Genomic DNA, 19,505 nt, shown 5'->3' with positions numbered 1-19,505 from the left:
TTTGATTCCGAGTTATGGAACTCAAAAACCACTTTTTGAGCCGTACCGGGTAAGATTCGACCCTGACTCGGTCCGAAACCGACTGTCTCCGGAAATCATGAAAATTTACCAAAAAATTGGAAATAGATTTACAAGACTAAAACTCAACTAGAGTTTCGTCTAATTCTTTACCGAAAATTCCCAGAAATTCATTTTCGAAAATATAATTAATAAAAATATTAATAAAATCTTATAATTCAAAATCGTAAAGTTCGCGGTGTTACAGTAGGCATCCGCCGACTCATTTTATTATGATCCCAAGTCATATTTGGAGGTTTCTGACTTAGAATTGTTCTCCTTTTTCTAGGTTGTCCACATGGATTTTCTACCTGACACTCTCTTTTTTGCTTTTTTTTTGTTCTTTTTTGTTTTGTTTTTCTTTTATGAACACCCTCAAATGTGGTGATTTGACTTGATAGGGAGCAAAAAAACTTATATGAATCGTTGTTGAAGTTATTCTTGAAGGTGAAAACTTAAGATCCTTCTTATTCTTCGTTGAGAGATTATGACTTCTTATAATACAATCGACTTACAGAGCCATAGGAAGTCATTTCACCATTGCCCCAGTTTTGAGTTTTTTATAACTTTCCAATAGAAAATGAGATCATCCAAAAAACTGCCACGATTTTGGGCTTCTTATAATATTCCATCAGATAATAGGATCAACTCAAAAACTGCTCCAGTATGAGATATTAATAGTTATCCTTCACTTTCTATTGTGTTGGTGGACTTGGAATGAAAAGCCTTAGACCATGAAATATCTCAAAATCTGCCCCAGATTGAGAGACTCCCACTTTTTATTTTCATACTCCATATTTCACGAATAAATCTTTAAAAAGAAATACTAAAACAATGATCATACAAACTTTGGAAAGTGTTTGGGCTATGAGTGGTGATATGGTGATGATGATGATATAATTTAATTTGTGTTGTAGGTTGTGAGTGGTGATGAGGTAAAGATAATATCGAGAAAATGATTTTAACTCTATGTATTAAAGATGAGATATTTTTATCATGATTTATGAGTTTTGTGGAGTCATCGATTTTTGTGTTATGATATGCATAATAAGCAAATAAGTCCTCAACAATGTCTTCTCAGGCTTCATCGTGGCTTGGCTAAGTGTTTTCAACAAAAAGGATATAAAGCTAAAAAATATGTGTTTCTCATACCCACTTTTCACCTTTCTTCTTTATCATTTTTTTGAACATTTTTCTAACATGACATTCAACAATTAAAGGAATTTTCCACGTCGTAATAAGGATGACCTAAGATGTAGGCAGAAATTTGTTATGAAATGTTTCTTTTGTGATCACTGATATCGCACTTTTGCCATAACTTTTCCTGAGATATTAATTGCAGATTCTCAGTGGGTTTTTTCTCTACACAATTTTTCACTTTTTTGCACTTTAAGTTAAGAACATTCCTTATATTATTTTATCAAGGAAAATGATTGAAAAGCTACCCTCCTCGGGTTATTGAGATATTGAGGGTTATTAAAAAATCATCTTATTTCATGATGTCTAGGCTCAAATGGGGTGACTAGGGATTTCTTCTTAGTGTTTGGGAGTTAACAAAAAATGTCTTGTGTCATCGAACACATCTGACTAAAAATGTCTATCATTTTGTGTTTTATATTTGCATCATCCTCCATTTTATATTTGAATCAAATATCTCATATTAATGCATGGATTAATTTTATTTGGGTTTATTTTGTGGTGTTTTTTTCTGTTGATGTGATTATGTTAATATGGTTGGTAGGATAAGGTATGAGATGGTGAAATTTGCATGATCAATGCATTAGTACATACTTGTTAAACAATATGCATTTGAGATAAAATCATTTTTCATGAAAAACGAAACACGGGTAAGTGTCGATGGACTTGGCCTTGACTGGGTCCTCAAATGAAAATTTAATGGGCCTCCAATTTTAGCTGGGGTATGATAAATTGTATCATCTCTCTATCTTCTTGAGTTTCTTCATGTTCGACTCTGATCACTTTCAGCCGAGTCCAACAATAGTATTCTTAAAACCAACTCTTCAATTGATGAGTGTCCTTATCAATATGGACATGAAATGCATGTAGAGAAATAATTTTTATTGATGCAGAATGTTCATGATATGAACATTGTTTATCATATTACATGGATTGATATGCAACATATAACTCGAAATGATGCATGAAATGTAAGGAACATGTATGAGCATGAAATGCAAGGAACATGTATGACTATGCATATGTTGAGATGTATGAATAGTGAGAGGATGCAAATATTTTTATAATGTATAAGGTGTATGAATGCATGTAATTTTATTTTTTTATCGGATACATGAGACCACTAAAAAAAGCAATTTATGATGTGTCTGACTTTGAATGCATGTATGAAATGTTTTTTTTATATGAGAAGGTTTGTGATGATGAATACGTTGATATGGTAAGATATGAAATGTTACAATAATGCATGAAATATCATGTTTGAATAATTTTTTTTACTAATATATGAGTAAATGAATAACTGAGTGTGTATGAATGATTTTTTCCCCCAAAGTGTATGAATAAATGCATAATTGAATGAATGAAATAATTTCTCTTTTTGAATGCATGCCAATCAATGAGATTTTTTATTTTTGAATGCAATGAATGAATGCATAAGTCAATCAATGAAGATTTTATTCTTGAACGTAATGAATAAATGCATGAGTCAATTAATGAAGATTTTTTATTTTTGAATACAATAAATGAATGCATAAGTGAATCAATGTTCGAATAATATATTTTTTGATGCATACACGTATATATGCATGTATGCATTCAATATCATAAATATGGTATACTTAATAGTTTTGTGGGTTATCTAAGACCCTAACCTTAGGGTGGGGATATAAGGCCTTTATACGAAACATCTTATAGGGTCTACTTATAAGGTGCCCAGATTGCATCCAATCACAAGAGGGGAAACTCAAATACCCTAGGGATTACAAGTGAGGCTTGTAGTCCATACCGGTACGGCCCATGATATTTGGTAACAATCTGGATGGTTCATCATGTCAATGTAAGTGAAGCCCAGAGTCCTCGTTGACAAGGCGGATGTCCCTTCTAATCTAATGTCCGGGTATAGAGCATATACTTATGCTAATATGATAATATGTTGTAAAGGATAACAATAAAATAAAATAAACTAAAAATAGAAATAGAAATAAAAATAAAAATAAAGATTATTGCATTTAATTTTTATGGGCCTCACTCTCTTAAAAAAATCCCTAGCAGAGTCGCCAACTGTCACGCCCCGATTTTTGGCTCCACGACCTCATTTAGAGTCGCCACTACATTTTTTCACTCAAAAATGTAGAAAAATCTTTTGGCTCAATGCACTTGGACTTTGATATCTAGGTTTGGGAGTCGATTACACATTAGAGAAGTTATTAGCACCCTAGTTGCTCGTTTGAATAGTAACCTACTATATTGCATGAATTATTAATTGTGTTATTATTATATTTTTACCAACAAAAAGAACTTTATTTTATTATTATGTCTGACAATAATGATCTTAGTCCTACGTATCTCTTTTTAGGAGTCAAGACTACGTAGTTCTTTGGCTAGAAAAAAGTTTGTTGGTTGGATTGATTTTATTTCTAAAGTTTAAATTATTTTTTAAAACAAAAAAAAATATGAGTGAAGCATAGCCCTTACGTCCGATACCGCATCTCATATTAAAACTTGGTTAAGAAACTTTAATTTCTATTTATTTATTTAAAAACTTTTTTTTAAATATGAGCGAAGCATGGCCCTTACGTCCGATACCGCATCTCATATCAAGTTTTATTTATATGACTTATCATTATCAAGTTTTATTATACATATAGATGAAAAAGAGTAGCAATGATGATTAAAAAAATTAGATACATGCAAGAAATTGAACTTACATGTACACATGAATGAACATCTATTAATTGGAAATGAAGACCCACAACCGGAGAGAATGTCTAGACCAACTCAACACATCCATGTATGCACGTTGGGTCTGTGTGATTCCAATGACTCAACAATTATTCCCAAGGCTCCATGTTAGTATATAATTTTTTGCATTGTTAGATGATGGTTATGATTTTTGGTTGTGTGATTTTTGGTGTGATGATTTTGGATTGTTGGGTGAAAGATAATGTTGAGGGTAAAAAATGATTGATGAATGAATTTTTTGATTATTGTGTATATGAGATTTTGAGGTTGTTGTGGATGAGAGATTTTGTGTATTGAAAATGATGTTTAGAGGGATTTCGAATCCGTTAGAAAAGAAAAAATGGTATGGACATTTTTTGGATTTTTTCTCAAGTGTCCCATCTCCCCCTTTTCTTTGGTGAATAATGAACTCTATTTATAGACTAGGATTTATACATGTGCTTAATGACGAGAATATCTCCCATTAATTAATTAGAGGATGTGAATAGAAATAAATCTGATTTGTTTAATTCAAATTTGATTTTCATGATTATGATACAATCAAATTTGTATTTAATCTTTATTCAAAAATCTCAATTTAATCTCAATTTTCATTATTATGACCATTAATAACTAAAATTTGAAATTTAATAATAGCTATTACTCAAGATTCAAATTTTAATAATTTTATTTATTTTTGGATATTTAAAAAATGTTATTTTCAATAGAAAATGCCCAAACAATTTTCTCTTAAAAAATATATAATTATTTTAACCACATATGTATAGGAATAATAAATTTTTTGGATTCTAAAATACTTAAAAGTGACTTCAAAACATGATTTGGGTTCAATTTTCATATAACCCATATAAAAGCATTATTTTTGTATGGTCATAAAATTTATTTTCTCATACATACAAATTAATGAATTTTGTCATAGTAAACACTTTTTAAGGAATTGATTCTAGCTAATAAGTGATCATTAAGTTACTTAAAAATCATTTTTGAATTTCCTTTAAATAAATAACGAAAATGGATTAAATATAAGTCATCATGAAGTTATTGACTATCCATTAAATACTCTTTTCAAAATTACCTTTTTATTTTTTGGAGACAATTTTGTGAGGGAATTCTTTTAAACCCTTTTTGGAATTTAAATTGAGATTTTATGTGTTGGGTCATTAAGCCAAAAAATATTTTTTATTTGTTTATAATTTAAAAAAAAATGTATTTTGGGCTGGACAAAATTGGATATTCACACATATAACCAAATTTCATATAAGTGTCAAACTGCTTGTACCACTTTTTGAGAGACTGCTTCAACCCATATAGATACTTCTTCAACTTGCAAACCAAGTGACTCTATATAGATGCATTGAACGCCTCTGGTTGTGTCGTGTAAATTTTCTCCTCTAATTCACCATTGAGAAAGGCAGTCTTCACATCCATCTATTCTAAGTGCATATCCCGGCTGACTACCAAGACAAACATTGCCCTGATAGAAGTGTGTCTCACCACTAGGGAGAAAATCTCATTGTAGTCGATCCCCTTCTGCTGTGAAAACCCTTTTGTTACAAGATGAACCTTAAACTTTCCCCCCTTCTTTTTCCGATACTGCTAGCTTCCTATGGTACACTCACTTACACCCAACTGCATGCTTGTCTGGGGGAAATGGAACAAGCTCCCAAGTTTGGTTCTTCTGTAAAGACTTCATCTCCTCCATCATGACACTCATCCATTGTTCTTTCTCCTGACTTTTTATAGCCTCTTGAAAAAGCTACATGGATCTCCTGAACTTATATGGAGAGCAACTGAAGCCATATCCTCAAAGCCATATCTTTCTGGAGGTTTGATAGGACGTCTATCTCTGTCTCTAGCAAGTAGATACTCCTGCACACCTGAACTCTCTGCCTGAGAATCATCATATTATTGACTTGAACTAGTGCATGGTTCCTTCTTTATTCACGTGAACCATTTCATTGCTCCCTAGAATCATATTTGATCCCAAAGTCTCTCCTCAACACCTTTCTGGAAACTAGACCCCAGAACTTGAACCATTTCACACCTTTGGTATATCCAATGAAGATACACCTCTTTGACTTAGGATCTTTAGATCGTTCATCAGTGGGTATATGTACATAAGCAGGACAACCAAATATGCGTAACATATTGTAATTGACTAAGTTACCTGTCCATATTTCTTCTGCAACTTTAGCATCTAATGAAGCCCGTGGTGATCTATGGAGTCAACTTTCTCATATTTGCTAAAGATCCACTCTTCTCAAATAATCATGGCAAGGTCTCATATCAAAGTACTCCAAAAAAGTCCTTTTATTCTGAAATGAAAGATCTTATGAAAGAAACAAAGTCAGTTATCAGGATCCCATCATTTCAGATAATTGTGGCTCAAGGAGTATCTGGATCATTCCCCTGGTCAGCACTGTCATTTGCCACTCTTTGGTTAGAACATATAGGCTTCTCACATGTTACAACAGCATTGCTTTGAACCCTATTTATAGTTGCAGCTTCCTTAGGGGGTCTATTTGGAGGGAAAATGGGAGATGTTTTATCCCAACGCTTACCAAATTTCGGAAGAATAATGTTGTCACAAATAAGTTCTGGCTCTGCTATTCCTTTAGCAGCAATTTTGTTGTTGGCTTTACCTGATGATCCATCCACAGCCTTAATGCATGGTCTTGTTTTATTTATCATGGGATTGTGCATCTCCTGGAATGGCCCAGCAACTAACAAGTATGTATCCACAATTTTCATAGTTTATTCTCTTAAAATTTAGAATTCACAAGATTTACTGGGCTATAGCAAACAACATAAAAATAATTGCATTTGCTTTAAATAATATCCATTAAGATGGGAGGCCAATAAAAACCATATGCAAAACGATTAGAAAAGTTTTAGAAATCAATATTTTGTCAACGAACATGGTTTATAATAGAGCACTATGATGTCATTTGATCTATGTAGTTGACCCCATCTAGTGGGATTAAGGCTTGGTTGTTGTTTTAATCTCCATTAAGATGATGCCAAGAAGAACCTTTAACTAATGAAGTAAGATGAAGGGTTATAAGTTGGGTCAAACACTTACCAACTAAAACTTATTCCACATGATGGTTGGAGCAAAATTTTGCACCTTCTCATAACTACATCAAGTATTAGGGGATGCACCAATTGTGGGCATCTAGACCCTAGTCATTACAGAACTTCATAATGGAATGGTTGTTTGGCATGTTGTGATTTGCCCCTGCCATAAGTATAACATTATGTTAAGGATTTTTCTTATGTATAAACCAGTATGGATGGCCTAACTTAGATTGGACTACAGAGGTGGATCAGTAAATGTGTTTGTAAGCACCCAAATTAAAATCATTATTTGAATTTTCTGTTTAGTTCATTCATTATGAAGTAGAATTGGGTCAAACAGATTTTGCATTTTTCAGATCTTAATCTTGTTAAGGTGTTGTGTGTTCTCCTGGCCCCATGACTGTTGACTGTGTAATGGTTTTTATCATTTTGATCTAAAGTATGCTTGGATCAATTGCAGGTATGGAAAAGTAACATATAATTGATAAATTATCTGTCTATAAATGTTGTGAAACTTGTCATGATTGCAGAGTGAAAGTGAAAAATGGAGCATGCTGCAGACATTTTATAATGTTAGTCATATTCAAACATGGGTCAGGGAAACCTTTTCAGAAAATGGTCAACTATTTACTTTCACAGCTAATTCTTTACCAAATAAAGAGATTTTAATCATTAATCAATATACTGTATTTAATGAACTTGTAGTGAATAAGGGCCCTGCTTCATCTATGCATATCTTGTAATACAAATATACAGAAAAGGCACCAAAATTAACAAAAAAATGATCTTATGCAACTCCTTTAGTTTTCTTTGATATCTAACCATGTGGACAGTCCAATATTTGCAGAAATAGTCCCTGAAAAGTCTGGAACGGCTATATATGCATTGGATCGATCTTTAGAGTCTATATTGGCTTCCTTTGCTCCTCCTGTTGTTGGAGTTTTGGCTCAACATGTTTATGGTTTTAAGCCAATCCCAAAAGGATCCTCAGAATCTATTCAAATAGAAACAGATAGAGGAAATGCTGCATCACTCGCCAAGGCGCTATACACCGCAATTGGACTTCCTATGGCAATATGCTGCTTCATCTACTCATTTCTTTACTGCACATACCCGAGGGACAGGGAGCGAGCGAGAATGGTTGCACTGGTGGAATCAGAAATGCAACAGCTAGAAGTGGAAGACAGCATAAAAGAAGAGTCTTGTGAAGTTCACCTTTCAGAATCAAATGTGATGAATGGTAAATTTGACATAGATTATCCAGAGCATAGACTTGGTTGATAATGATGAGAAAGTTTTGTTGTCAAGGTAGTTCACTTTTGCAAAGTGGATGGAGCTTTATTATCTTGAATTTTCAGTTCAGATTATGTTCATACAGAATGCTTATATTCAATCATTCTTCTTTTTAATAAATCAAAATGCCAACTTCCTTTCAACCAACCTTATAAAGGAATAGTTACAGAAAATTTAATGATCAATTTTTTGAATTCATAACTAGCTATATGGTTCAATCATGCATCCCACACACAAATGGACAATTCTTTGTGATAAAATCACATAACTTAACTTGACACTCATGGTCTAGCTCCAATACCTTGTCCCTTAAATCAAGGTGGTTAGCAATTGAAAAGAACAAGTTAATAAAAGTATTAACAAACTACACTTTCAAACACAAATATATAAATCCTGCAAAACTATATACAACCAAATAAATTAAGTATTTAATATGATAAATTTTAATCATTTTCTGACTATCTTGCATTAGAGTTAGGACTGAAAAACTTGTTACATATTTTTAAAATTGGTTTTGCTTTGACCATTTTACAATGATTAAGAAATTAAAAAAACAACTTCTGTGTTGAGTAATATTATATTTTCCAATATAAGCATTTTCTTTTTTTTGGTTCCTTACTTATCACTCCCTTTATTGGTAGAAGTGTTTAAAATTTTATGTAATACTATTTTTAATTATTAGTCTCACGCTTAATTAATGTACCAACAAGGTATTTATTTAGTGGTATAAAGTTCTATTAGATCCTAAAAAGACCAAAAGATCAACAATTTGATGATATCTAAAAAAAATTAGTTCCTTAGCTATAGGTGATAGATATATATGTCAATATCAAAAAAAATTGACATTGGTTCAATAGTTATAACTTTTAAATTGATCAAAAAGTTATGTTAAACATTCCAAAATTACTCCTTAGTTGAATAGTAGTGAAGAAGAAAGTTAAAAGTTTATTTAAATAAAAGGGACATAATTGGAATCTCCCTTTCACTTTCTCAGATTTTCTCCACATCTAAGTCAACCCCATCTTAGTTAGCATCAGTTTCTCTCAGTTGTCCCACCAAGAGATTCCTATGATCTTGGATGCAAACACAGTAAACAATGAAGATGAAATCAGAGACAGTGACATTGGTGTTAGTGAATCTTGCAGGTATAATGGAAAGAGCTGATGAATCATTGTTACCAGGGGTATACAAAGAAGTTGGTTCTGCTCTACATGCTGACCCAACAGCATTAGGTTCACTCACTCTTTTTCGTTCTTTTGTTCAATCCTTATGTTACCCACTTGCTGCTTACCTTGCTATACGTCATAATCGTGCCCATGTCATTGCTCTTGGTGCTTTTCTTTGGGCTCTTGCTACTTTTTTTGTTGCCATTTCCTCAACCTTCTTACAGGTATTTTCCTATTCATGCATTAATCTCAATGTTATCATGTGATGAAGCTAAAGTCTGTTATTAAACCAAGGTTAGAACTTAGGCTAACTGGCTATGCATATGACATGTAATACATTATAAGCTTAAGCTAACAAATCTGGAAGTAGATGTAAGGAGGATGGCTCATTGCACGAGGCTCGATTTATTTTGGCGAAACCTAAGCTACAAGTAACTCTGGGTATTAGTGTAATTGCCGTAATTATGGTAATTAATGGATATAAATTTTGTTTTTCTATTTGTGCAAATGCAAAAGTTAAAATTGTTGCAGTTTGAACAGAAAAATTAGAAATAGAAGGCTTTTTTTCACAAAATAATAAAGTTTGTATGTTGCTTAGTGAATATTGTCAATGGCATCATAGAATGACTCATGAATTGTAATTGTGAGTTGTGACAAAGAATTGGAACAAGATTATTTTCATAATAAATATGAAAATTATTCAGTCGTATTTTCGTACTCCTAAGTGGTACTTGTTGGATGATGAATGATTAGGTGGCGATTTCAAGAGGTTTAAATGGGATTGGACTTGCCATTGTTACTCCAGCAATTCAATCCCTGGTTGCTGATTCAACACATGATAACAACCGTGGTATGGCTTTTGGGTGGCTGCAATTTACAGGAAATTTGGGAAGCATCATTGGTGGTCTCTTCTCTGTACTTATGGCCCCGACATCGGTTGCTGGCATACCCGGTTGGAGAATAGCTTTTCACCTTGTTGCATTGATTAGCTTTATAGTTGGTTTATTGGTTCACCTATTTGCTAAGGATCCCCTCTTCTCAAATGATGATGGTAGAGACACTTATGAAACTATTTCAAAAAAGTCCTTTTATTCTGAAATGAAAGATCTAATTAAAGAAGCAAAGTCCGTTACGAGGATTCCTACTTTTCAAGTATTTGTGGCTCAGGGAGTCTTCGGATCATTCTCCGGGTCAGCCTTGTCATTTATCACTCTTTGGTTAGAACTTATAGGCTTTTCCCATGTGACAACAGCATTGCTTTGGACCCTATTCATAGTTGCTTCTTCATTAGGAGGTCTATTTGGAGGTAAAATGGGAGATATTTTATCCCAACGATTACCAAATTCTGGGAGAATAATGTTGTCTCAAATAAGCTCTAGTTCTGCCATTCCTATAGCAGCAATTTTGTTGTTGGCATTGCCCGATGATCCATCCACAGCCTTCATGCATGGTCTGGTTTTATTCGTCATGGGATTACTCATGTCCTGGAATGCCCCAGCAACTAACAAGTACGTATCCATGATTGTCATAGTTTATTGCTTAAAATCTAAGATTGACATAAAACTAATTGTATTTGCCTACCATTATTCTTAACATTAGGCCAAAAGCTAATGATTTACATAAAACTAACTGTTAAATGGTGTATTGCCAATATTCTTACCATTAGGCCAAAGGTTAAAATTTATCCCAGCCTTATGGTTGGGGTTACAATTTTATAGCTTCTTATAACTGCATCAAGTATTAAGGGATGCACATATTATAGACATACATATGGATATCTGGTGTCAATAGATTGCTAGATAAAGATAACTTAACCAACCAACAATATCAAATGAAACTAAACCCCTTCCCGATCAAATAGGCCTCTTCGCTCCAGGCCAACTCTAGCGTAAACCTTCCAAGGTGTGGTTAGAAGTATTTTCACATGTTTAAATCTTAGATTTTCCAAATTTTTGGGACAGCTTAGCTTTAACATTCTTACGAATGCACCAGTGTGGATGGACACTGTTCGCTTCATTCATTATGGGGTATAAATACATCAAATACGTTTTTGCTTTTTAGATCTCTTGATCTTGTAAGCACATTGACTTCATGACTGTAGAATGATTGTTACTTATCATTTTAATCTAGGTGTGCTTACTGAAATTGCAGGAATAGAGCAGTAACAGCAGTTAATCAATTATATGTCTATATTTTTTTCTGAAAGTTGTGATGACTTCAGAGTGAAGGTAAAAGACAGAGATTGTTGTAGATGTTTTATAACAATTTTCAAACATGTACCAATAGAGAATTAGTGAAACATGCTAGAACTTTTTGGGAATTAAAAAAGAAATCATGCATTTGTCAATATGAAGTAGGCCATGAAGTCGTAGTGATTAGTGAATAAGGGTCTGCTTGAACATTGTGCATCTATGGGTGATGCATATCATATAATACAATAAAGTCATTGACGTTAACAAATAATAACAATTGATCACATGCACTTTGTTTGGTTTTCTTTGATATTTAAAAGTGTGGATAGTCCAATATTTGCAGAAATAGTCCCTGAGAAGTCTCGGACCGTTGTTTACGCACTGGATCAATCTTTTGAGTCAATATTGGCGTCATTTGCTCCTCCTATAGTTGGAGTTTTGGCTCAGCGTGTTTACGGTTATAAGCCAGTCCCAGAGGGATCATCAGACTCTGTTGAAATTGAAACAGATAGAGAAAATGCTGCATCACTTGCTAAGGCTCTTTATACTGCAATTGGAGTTCCTATGGCAATCTGTGTTTTAATCTACTCATTCCTTTACTGCACATATTCGAGGGACAGGGAGCGAGCGAGAATGGTTGCATTAGTAGAATCAGAAATGCAGCAGCTAGAAGTGGATGACAGCACAAAAGAAGAATATAATGAATTTCATGATCAAGAATCAAATGGGAAAAATGGTATAGAAAGTAGCAAGATTGACATTGATTATTCAAGGGAAGAGAGCAAGATTGACCTGGATGATAATGATGAGAAAGTTCTGTTGTCCAGGTAATAGTTCACTTTTGCAAGGTGGATTGGAACTTCATCTAGTTGATTTTTCATTTCACATGTTAACTCCTTAATTTTTTTACTGAATGCTTCTATAGACTATAGTCAATCCCTTCCCATCAACAGTTTTAGTTCTCTTATTAGTGCCACAGTCTCGTTACATTTAACTTGTTCAATAGTAATTTGGTTCTCTTCACTTGGGTCACTTTTAGATACTCAACTTTTGGCAAATCGAATTATCTCAAGGTAGTTAGATATATTAAATAAATTTGGTTCACTAAATAGATCTAACATGTAAGAATTCCTCATTTGCCATATCTTCAAATTGTGTTGCACAAGTTAAGAGATAAGTGACCCAATCAAGTCAAAGTTGGTCCAAAATTGTGTGGATTAAACAAGGCATGTTTGTTGAGTGTCCGCATAAGTATTAGTAGTTACGCAATGGGATCATCTCCAGTATTAGAAGCTTCAATACTGAAGATGAGGGTTCAGTATTGGAAACGATTCTAATTCAATAGCTACACTCAAACATTTTCCACTTTCAAATCATAACTTCTAACGTCTATAGTTCTTTTTTACCCTATTGTTTTAAAATCTGTCATACATAAAAAAAACATCAAATGTTAACATGCTTGGAGTAGGTGCATCTATCCTCAAAAAAAATTAACTCTTTCATTTGGTAACATTTTATGTATAAATTCTCATGTGATACACGTGACTGTTTTTATTTTAACAGTTGAACAAAAAAATGACTACATTAATCCCTTACAAATATAATAATACTCATATAATCAGCATCCGGAGGGGAGAGAAATAGAATCAAGTAATCAAAGTTGTATGCTTATATTTTTGCAAACATTGACATGTGTTGCGATTGGTTGGCTAAATAAAATATAAATTAAAGATATTTATCAATAAAATGTTGGTTTAGTAATATAAAGTCACATTTGATATTAGGCTAAATGTCAAAAATTTATTCCTAAAGATAATGTTTGTTAGGAAACTCTTCCTTATTCCAAAAAAAATACTTTCTCATTTGTGTCAACAAGAACGTTAATACTCAAGGTGAGAGGAATGCTCACCATTGCGCAAAACAATAAATACAATTACCATTATAGTAGTATTCTTTTTAATGTACTACTGTATACAGTTTTATGAAGAAAGTAGTAGTTGTTATATTTCCTTTTCCCATTCTATCATACATCTGCTACGCATTTATTAGATGGTGTCGGTGTTCCATTCATATCCCTATATGTGGACATTAATATTCCCCCACCTCATTGATCCCATTATTTAACACCGTCTCTATAGTTTTTAGATCCAATCCATTTTCTGAAACTAAGGAAGACTTAAATACGGAGTATGAAATTTCTTGGATCTCCTTAAATGGACTATTAATTACGTTTTTGTCTGTTTGGTAGCATTCTCACTGAAATTAATAACATGGTTGTTCCTGACATTCTCTGGTCCGGTGGGAAATAAAAATAGTGGATTTAATTTATGATATTTTTAACTATGTTAAACATTAAAGTACGAACAAAGCTATTAATTTAAATAATCGATGAAAACAATCTGATGATGACATGTGTGAATCCATTTCAGTTTGATAAAAGTGGGATGTGGTCGTATTTTGTGAGTTGAGTTTAGGGGATGGGGTCAGGTGTCTCCATTGACGTGCCACATTGTGGTGAGGGAATGCAAGTGCACACCCTAATTTTTTTAAAATTATATATATATATAATCTCAATATTATAATTTATGAATTATCAACCATATAAGTTTAAAAAAATATATTACATATGTATGAAAAATACTCCCTAGAAAAAGAAATATCTATGTAGAGCTTACTTTACTATTATACTTTCATTTTTCTATTATTTAAATGATTTCATTTCATTGGTTTTATTCATTGCCTTCGAATAAAACTATTTATTTTTTGTTTTATTATTTCTGTTTCGTTGTTTCCGGTATATGTTTAGCATTGTTTTTATTTTAATGTTTGTATTCATTGTCTTCTAAGTTGTTTCTATTCCCTCTTTCAATCTTTGTAATTATTATTTTTATTCTACTTTGTTTCTGTTATATTCTGTTTTGTTTGCAATGATTTTAGTTGTTGTCACAATAATCATAGAAAGAGATTTTTTAGGTATGAAGATTGTGAATTAGACTACATAATTGAATGTGAGACACATAAGTGAATGTCAATCTAGTGACTCATATTGAGCGAGAATTGTTTAACAACCTTCACAATAATTTATATGTAGTGTGTAATTTATTTGATTAACTATATTTAAACTTTGTAATTTTGATATTAATGTTTTTATCTTTTTATATATAATGATATTTATTTTAAAAAAAATTAACATTGTTGCACACCCTGCTCCCGAGTCCTAGATCCGTCACTGCCTGTCCCAATGGTGTCTCATCCCATGTCCCAAGTAGGGATGGCAATGAAAACCGAACCCGTGGGTATCCGTCCGAACCCGATCCAAATTTAACATGTTAAACCCGTTGTTATTGGGTTCGGGTTTTACCCGATGTTAATTTTCGGGTTCGGTATGTGTGATACCCTACCCTGAACCTGCCCCAAACCTGTTACAATTAATAAATTAATATTTTAATTATATGTTTTAACTTAACCCTAGTTTTGTGTTGTGCCTATTTTCCCCCAAAGTTAGAAACGAATCAACTCCACAACTGCAGTGCTTCACTACTTCTCCCACACGCACAACTGTACAACAACACAAGTAATGCTTGTCCCACGCACAGACAGCCCCACATCTCCATTTTATTTTCATCTTCTCCACTCATTTTTATCTTCATCTTCTCCACTCGTGTAGTCGTGTTTCTCTTCATCTTCTCCATTGGTTTTCGTCTTCATCTTCTCCAAAGGCAAAGGAACAATCATCTTTATCTTCTTCATGCATCTTCCTCTTCTCCATTGTTTTAGCACTATTGTATATTATTTCGGGTTTTCTTTCGGGTTTCGGGATGGTAGTGGTAATTGTAACCCCGCAGTGTTCGGGTTCGGGTTTCAAATTTCGAGTTTGGGTATGCATAAACCCGACCCCGCCCCGCCCCGTTATCATTCCTAGTCCCAAGTCAATCATAATATACTAACATGTGGATAAAATTAAAAAATTAAAAAACAAAGGTAATAAAATGGAGCACTTTGATTGACTTGAGACGTGGAGTGAGACACCATTCGAGACAGGTGATCTCCATCTAAGTTTAGGAGGGGGAAAATGATGTAAAAATCATCTCATGAATGTATTTCATAACTCCAAAGACTTCATTCTCATCTTTCTCCTAAAAAACTCAAGTCACAAACAAAGTCTTAGGAATCAAGAATTAAATAACTGGAGTAAGAATCATGTTACTATAAAAAGAACGATTATATGCACTTTATTCTTTAATTAAAAAGAATAACATTTACTCTTAAAAATAAGAACTTCACTCTCCCTATTTTTTCCGGATATTAGATGTAGATGTGGTCTATGGGAGATTAAGATTGGGAATCTGGTCGTAGAGAAATTGACACAAGAGTAATTTTATTTTTTTGGACCCTTCAAATTATTAGGCCTTAGCAATGCACTTACTGCACTGCCTTAGGCTCGGTCCAGATAACATTGACGTATGAAATTTTGTCAGAACTCAAGTGAATGATAATGCTATGCTAACACTAACAAGTGGAAGATTATTTGTTTAGAAAATTAGAATATAAAATGGTGCCGCATCGAGCAGAGAAAAAAACAGAGAAAAAAGGTGAAGTTCCATCTCACATTCACACACACAATTATCAGAAAAAGGATAGCGAAGTAAAGCAACTAAAGCGCGTATTTAGCAAAATCCACAACTGTACAGTGTCTCCATGCCCCATGTGATAGGCCTGTGTCCCATCAACTTTTCAACACACTTTCACTCTAACACTCTAATAAGTGCAAACAACAAACTACAAAACCCTTCATTTAAGTTATACTATTAGTCCATGACACCCTTTACCTCCTCTCTTCCCAATTCAATATATTTTTTCATATTTAGATCTTTGAATGTCCTATAGATCTTGAAGGAAGCTATCATAACTTTGGCTTAATTATGGCTCAAATCATGTACTTGGGTTGTAGAAAGGTATTCCTACTCTCTGTTCTTTTGTTCATTTTTGTTTCTGTTTGCTTTAGTGCTTGCCATGAACCTCAACTAGAGTCATCTAGTAGTAGAGGTAGTAGTAGAAAAGTTTTGGAGGCTGTAGAAGAAGAGCAAGAGAAGCCTCTCAAAAAGAAAACCATTAGCACCAACACTAGCCAATCCACCAAAAACCCAACCAAGCTAATCAATCCTAGCTCCAAAAACCAAACCAAAACCATCAAATCCAATAATGATTCCAACAAAAACCAAACAAAACCCATAAAATTCAGTAACATTTCTACCAAGAACCAAACCAAACCCATCAAATCTAGCAACATTTCCATCAAAAACCAAACCAAAACTATCAAATCTGGTAGCCTTCAATCCAATAAAAACCAAACCAAGCAAGCTAAAGTAAGCTCCACCAGTTCATCTTCCAAGACCTCAATCACCGACACAGGCCTCCTCAAGAAGCTCAATTCCGCCACCTCATCCACCATTAAGATCAAGAAGCTCAACTCCACCGACTCATCAAAACCATCTTCCACTTCAAGCAAAAAACCATTGGATCTCTCAAAATCAGGTAACAAAACAGCAAAAGCCACTGCAAGTAACACAAAAGACAAGAGTAAGGACAAGGAAAACAAGCAAACCAAAACAACCATCAAAGTAGACAACCAAAGCAAAAAACCACCGACAAAACAAACACTAAAAGATTGGTTTATTGAAGAAGATGAAGATGATTTGGTTTCAGAGTTCACAGACCTACCAAACAAGTTCCATAAAACACTCATCCCAGACTTAGAAAGATTCTCAACAACTTCCAAAGCTTACATCACAAAAGCAAACAATGAGATCACAAAAGGGTTCAAACCCTACGTGGGAAAAAAATATGCACCCACCATTGCCACCATTATTTCATGTGCATTCATACTCATACCTCTACTTTTAGTTTCTCTCCTTTGCAACAGAATCAAAGCCTACTTTTCACTACAAAAGATCATAATTTTCATCCAAGTTTATCTCTCAATCTACTTCATCATTCTATGTATCTCATCACTGGTCACTGGACTTGAACCACTGAAGTTTTTATTCACTACTTCACACAGCACTTACCTTTGCCTTCAAGTGCTTCAATCTTTGGCTTATGTTTTTTATCTTCTGTTGCTGTTGATGTATCTGGTGCTTGTATTTTCCACTGAGTGTGGGCTGGGCTCTAAGTTTGTGGGCCTGGTGCAATCTTTTGTGGGCTTTGCTGTTGGGCTTCATTACTATGTGACAGTGTTTCATAGGGTGGTGTTGCAGCAACCACCTAAAACTAGTTGGAAGATTCATGGGATTTATGCCACGTGTTTTCTTATCATTTCTTTGCTTGCTAGGGCTGATAGAAGGAAGAAGGTTTATGTGGAAGAAGGTGGAGGAGAAGGGAAGATTAATTAAGCTAAGCTAGCTATATTTTTGTTCTTATTTTTCATTTGATTCAATTTAAACAATTGTCCAAAGTTTACAAAGCAAGCTAGTTCTTGTGGCTAGTGACAATAATAAATAGTATAATGCATCCAGATGTGGATAAAAGCAATACTATTCTCTTTTTTGTAACTTTTTTCTTTGATTGGGTGAAAATGAATTGAGTTGAGGTGGTTACATATTTATGCTATTATTGGTTCTAAGATTCCATTGTCTTTTCGGACCAGGAGCTAAAAGTGTATAGTGTATGGCCTACTTGGTAAACCACAAATAAATGAAGTATACCGTGTCATGGGACATATGTTGTGAATAATAAGAGTATTATTAGAATGATTTAGTATGGCATCAATCATGCATGTTAAATTGTTCTTAGCTCAATTGGTTGGAACACATTTGATTAAGCATCCCTTGTGACACATTATTATTAGCCATCTTAATGTGAAGAAGATCTTTGTTCTTGACTTTGACAATGTTTCGATAAAGACACCAACATTACCTAAAAAAAGAAAAGGAATATTACTTATGAAGACCAAGAAGATTAAAGCTTGAAGACAATTAATCTAAGTCTAAATAGGTACTTCTATCCTATACTCCTTAATATACTAAAGTAGTAATGGTCAAAATATTTTAAAAGAAAGTGAAACACTTCAAGTTTTAAATGAAAACATTTTTCAAAATACTGTGTAACATGTTACTGAAATTTGAGTAACAGGTGGTTACATGAGTGAGAATCAGTTATCTAACTTAAAACTGATCAGAGTAATCCATTATTGTCTTTTGAGTAACAGATTACTAGTGTTATTAAAGTTAAGTAACCGATTACTCAAAATGAGTAACCGATTACTCTAATTCAAAATTGAATAAACAGTGGACAAAAACACTTGAGTAATCGATTACTCAATGTTGTAATCGATTATTGAGAGTTGTTGCATCATATTTTTCAAATTCAAAGTGAATAAGTTTCAACCCAAATACATGGTTTCATTTCAATCAATTCTTACACTTTCAAAGAGGCATTTTGGCTGGTTGGAAAGCCTATATAAAGGTATTGAAACTCATAATCACTACACACAATTTTCATACAACTCTCACACGATTCTGAAAAATTCTCTCATTATGTTTCTACACTTTTGCACTCAGTTCTTAAACTTTGAAAAGAGAATTTTTCTGAGTTACTTAAGTAATTGTTTCAAATTTTTACAAACCTATTGAGCAATATTACTTAGTATACAAGCGAATTATTGGATTGCAAATGATATTAAATTCATATTATAAAGGCAATCAAAGCCACTGTTGTAATTCTTCATTCATTGTAAATACTTTCTTTCACGGGGTGTGAATAAAAAGGGATAGAGTTACTT

General features: G+C 33.4%; 3 protein-coding genes across 4 annotated transcripts; all 3 read left to right on the top strand.

Moving 5' to 3' along the window:
• Positions 6,240-8,454, top strand: LOC109362065. Of its 2 annotated transcripts, none has more exons than XM_019607634.1 (2): positions 6,240-6,726; positions 7,922-8,454. In XM_019607634.1, the coding sequence occupies exons 1-2, from the start codon at positions 6,666-6,668 to the stop codon at positions 8,353-8,355; spliced, it is 495 nt and encodes a 164-aa protein (XP_019463179.1). In that variant the 5' UTR covers positions 6,240-6,665; the 3' UTR covers positions 8,356-8,454. The 2 variants fall into 2 exon arrangements, with proteins under 2 accessions (XP_019463179.1, XP_019463178.1); XM_019607633.1 differs by having other exon boundaries at positions 7,908-8,454.
• On the top strand, positions 9,388-12,714 carry LOC109361746 (uncharacterized MFS-type transporter YwfA-like). Its single transcript, XM_019607287.1, has 4 exons — positions 9,388-9,757; positions 10,287-11,041; positions 12,055-12,475; positions 12,527-12,714. Exons 1-4 carry the CDS (start codon positions 9,464-9,466, stop codon positions 12,554-12,556), a joined length of 1,500 nt encoding a protein of 499 aa, XP_019462832.1. The 5' UTR covers positions 9,388-9,463; the 3' UTR covers positions 12,557-12,714.
• On the top strand, positions 16,526-18,329 carry LOC109362811 (serine-rich adhesin for platelets-like). Its single transcript, XM_019608839.1, has one exon. The coding sequence runs from the start codon at positions 16,648-16,650 to the stop codon at positions 18,115-18,117; it is 1,470 nt and encodes a 489-aa protein (XP_019464384.1). The 5' UTR covers positions 16,526-16,647; the 3' UTR covers positions 18,118-18,329.

Source organism: Lupinus angustifolius, chromosome LG12 (genome assembly GCF_001865875.1).
Source record: "Lupinus angustifolius cultivar Tanjil chromosome LG12, LupAngTanjil_v1.0, whole genome shotgun sequence".
NCBI classification, from domain to species: Eukaryota; Viridiplantae; Streptophyta; class Magnoliopsida; order Fabales; family Fabaceae; genus Lupinus; species Lupinus angustifolius.
Note: the sequence above shows the minus strand (reverse complement) of the source record. Positions and strands in the feature narration are given on the sequence as shown.

What these genes read in the sequence shown, in the direction of transcription:
- LOC109361746 (XM_019607287.1), top strand. Translation starts at nt 9,464, where the DNA reads ATGAAGATGAAATCAGAGACAGTGACATTGGTGTTAGTGAATCTTGCA. An exon ending in TTTCCTCAACCTTCTTACAG is followed by an intron (nt 9,758 to 10,286) that starts GTATTTTCCTAT and finishes ATGAATGATTAG; the next exon opens with GTGGCGATTTCAAGAGGTTT. An exon ending in AAAATGGTATAGAAAGTAGC is followed by an intron (nt 12,476 to 12,526) that starts AAGATTGACATT and finishes GACCTGGATGAT; the next exon opens with AATGATGAGAAAGTTCTGTT.
- LOC109362065 (XM_019607633.1), top strand. Translation starts at nt 6,530, where the DNA reads ATGGGAGATGTTTTATCCCAACGCTTACCAAATTTCGGAAGAATAATG. An exon ending in AATGGCCCAGCAACTAACAA is followed by an intron (nt 6,727 to 7,907) that starts GTATGTATCCAC and finishes CCATGTGGACAG; the next exon opens with TCCAATATTTGCAGAAATAG.
- LOC109362811 (XM_019608839.1), top strand. Translation starts at nt 16,648, where the DNA reads ATGGCTCAAATCATGTACTTGGGTTGTAGAAAGGTATTCCTACTCTCT.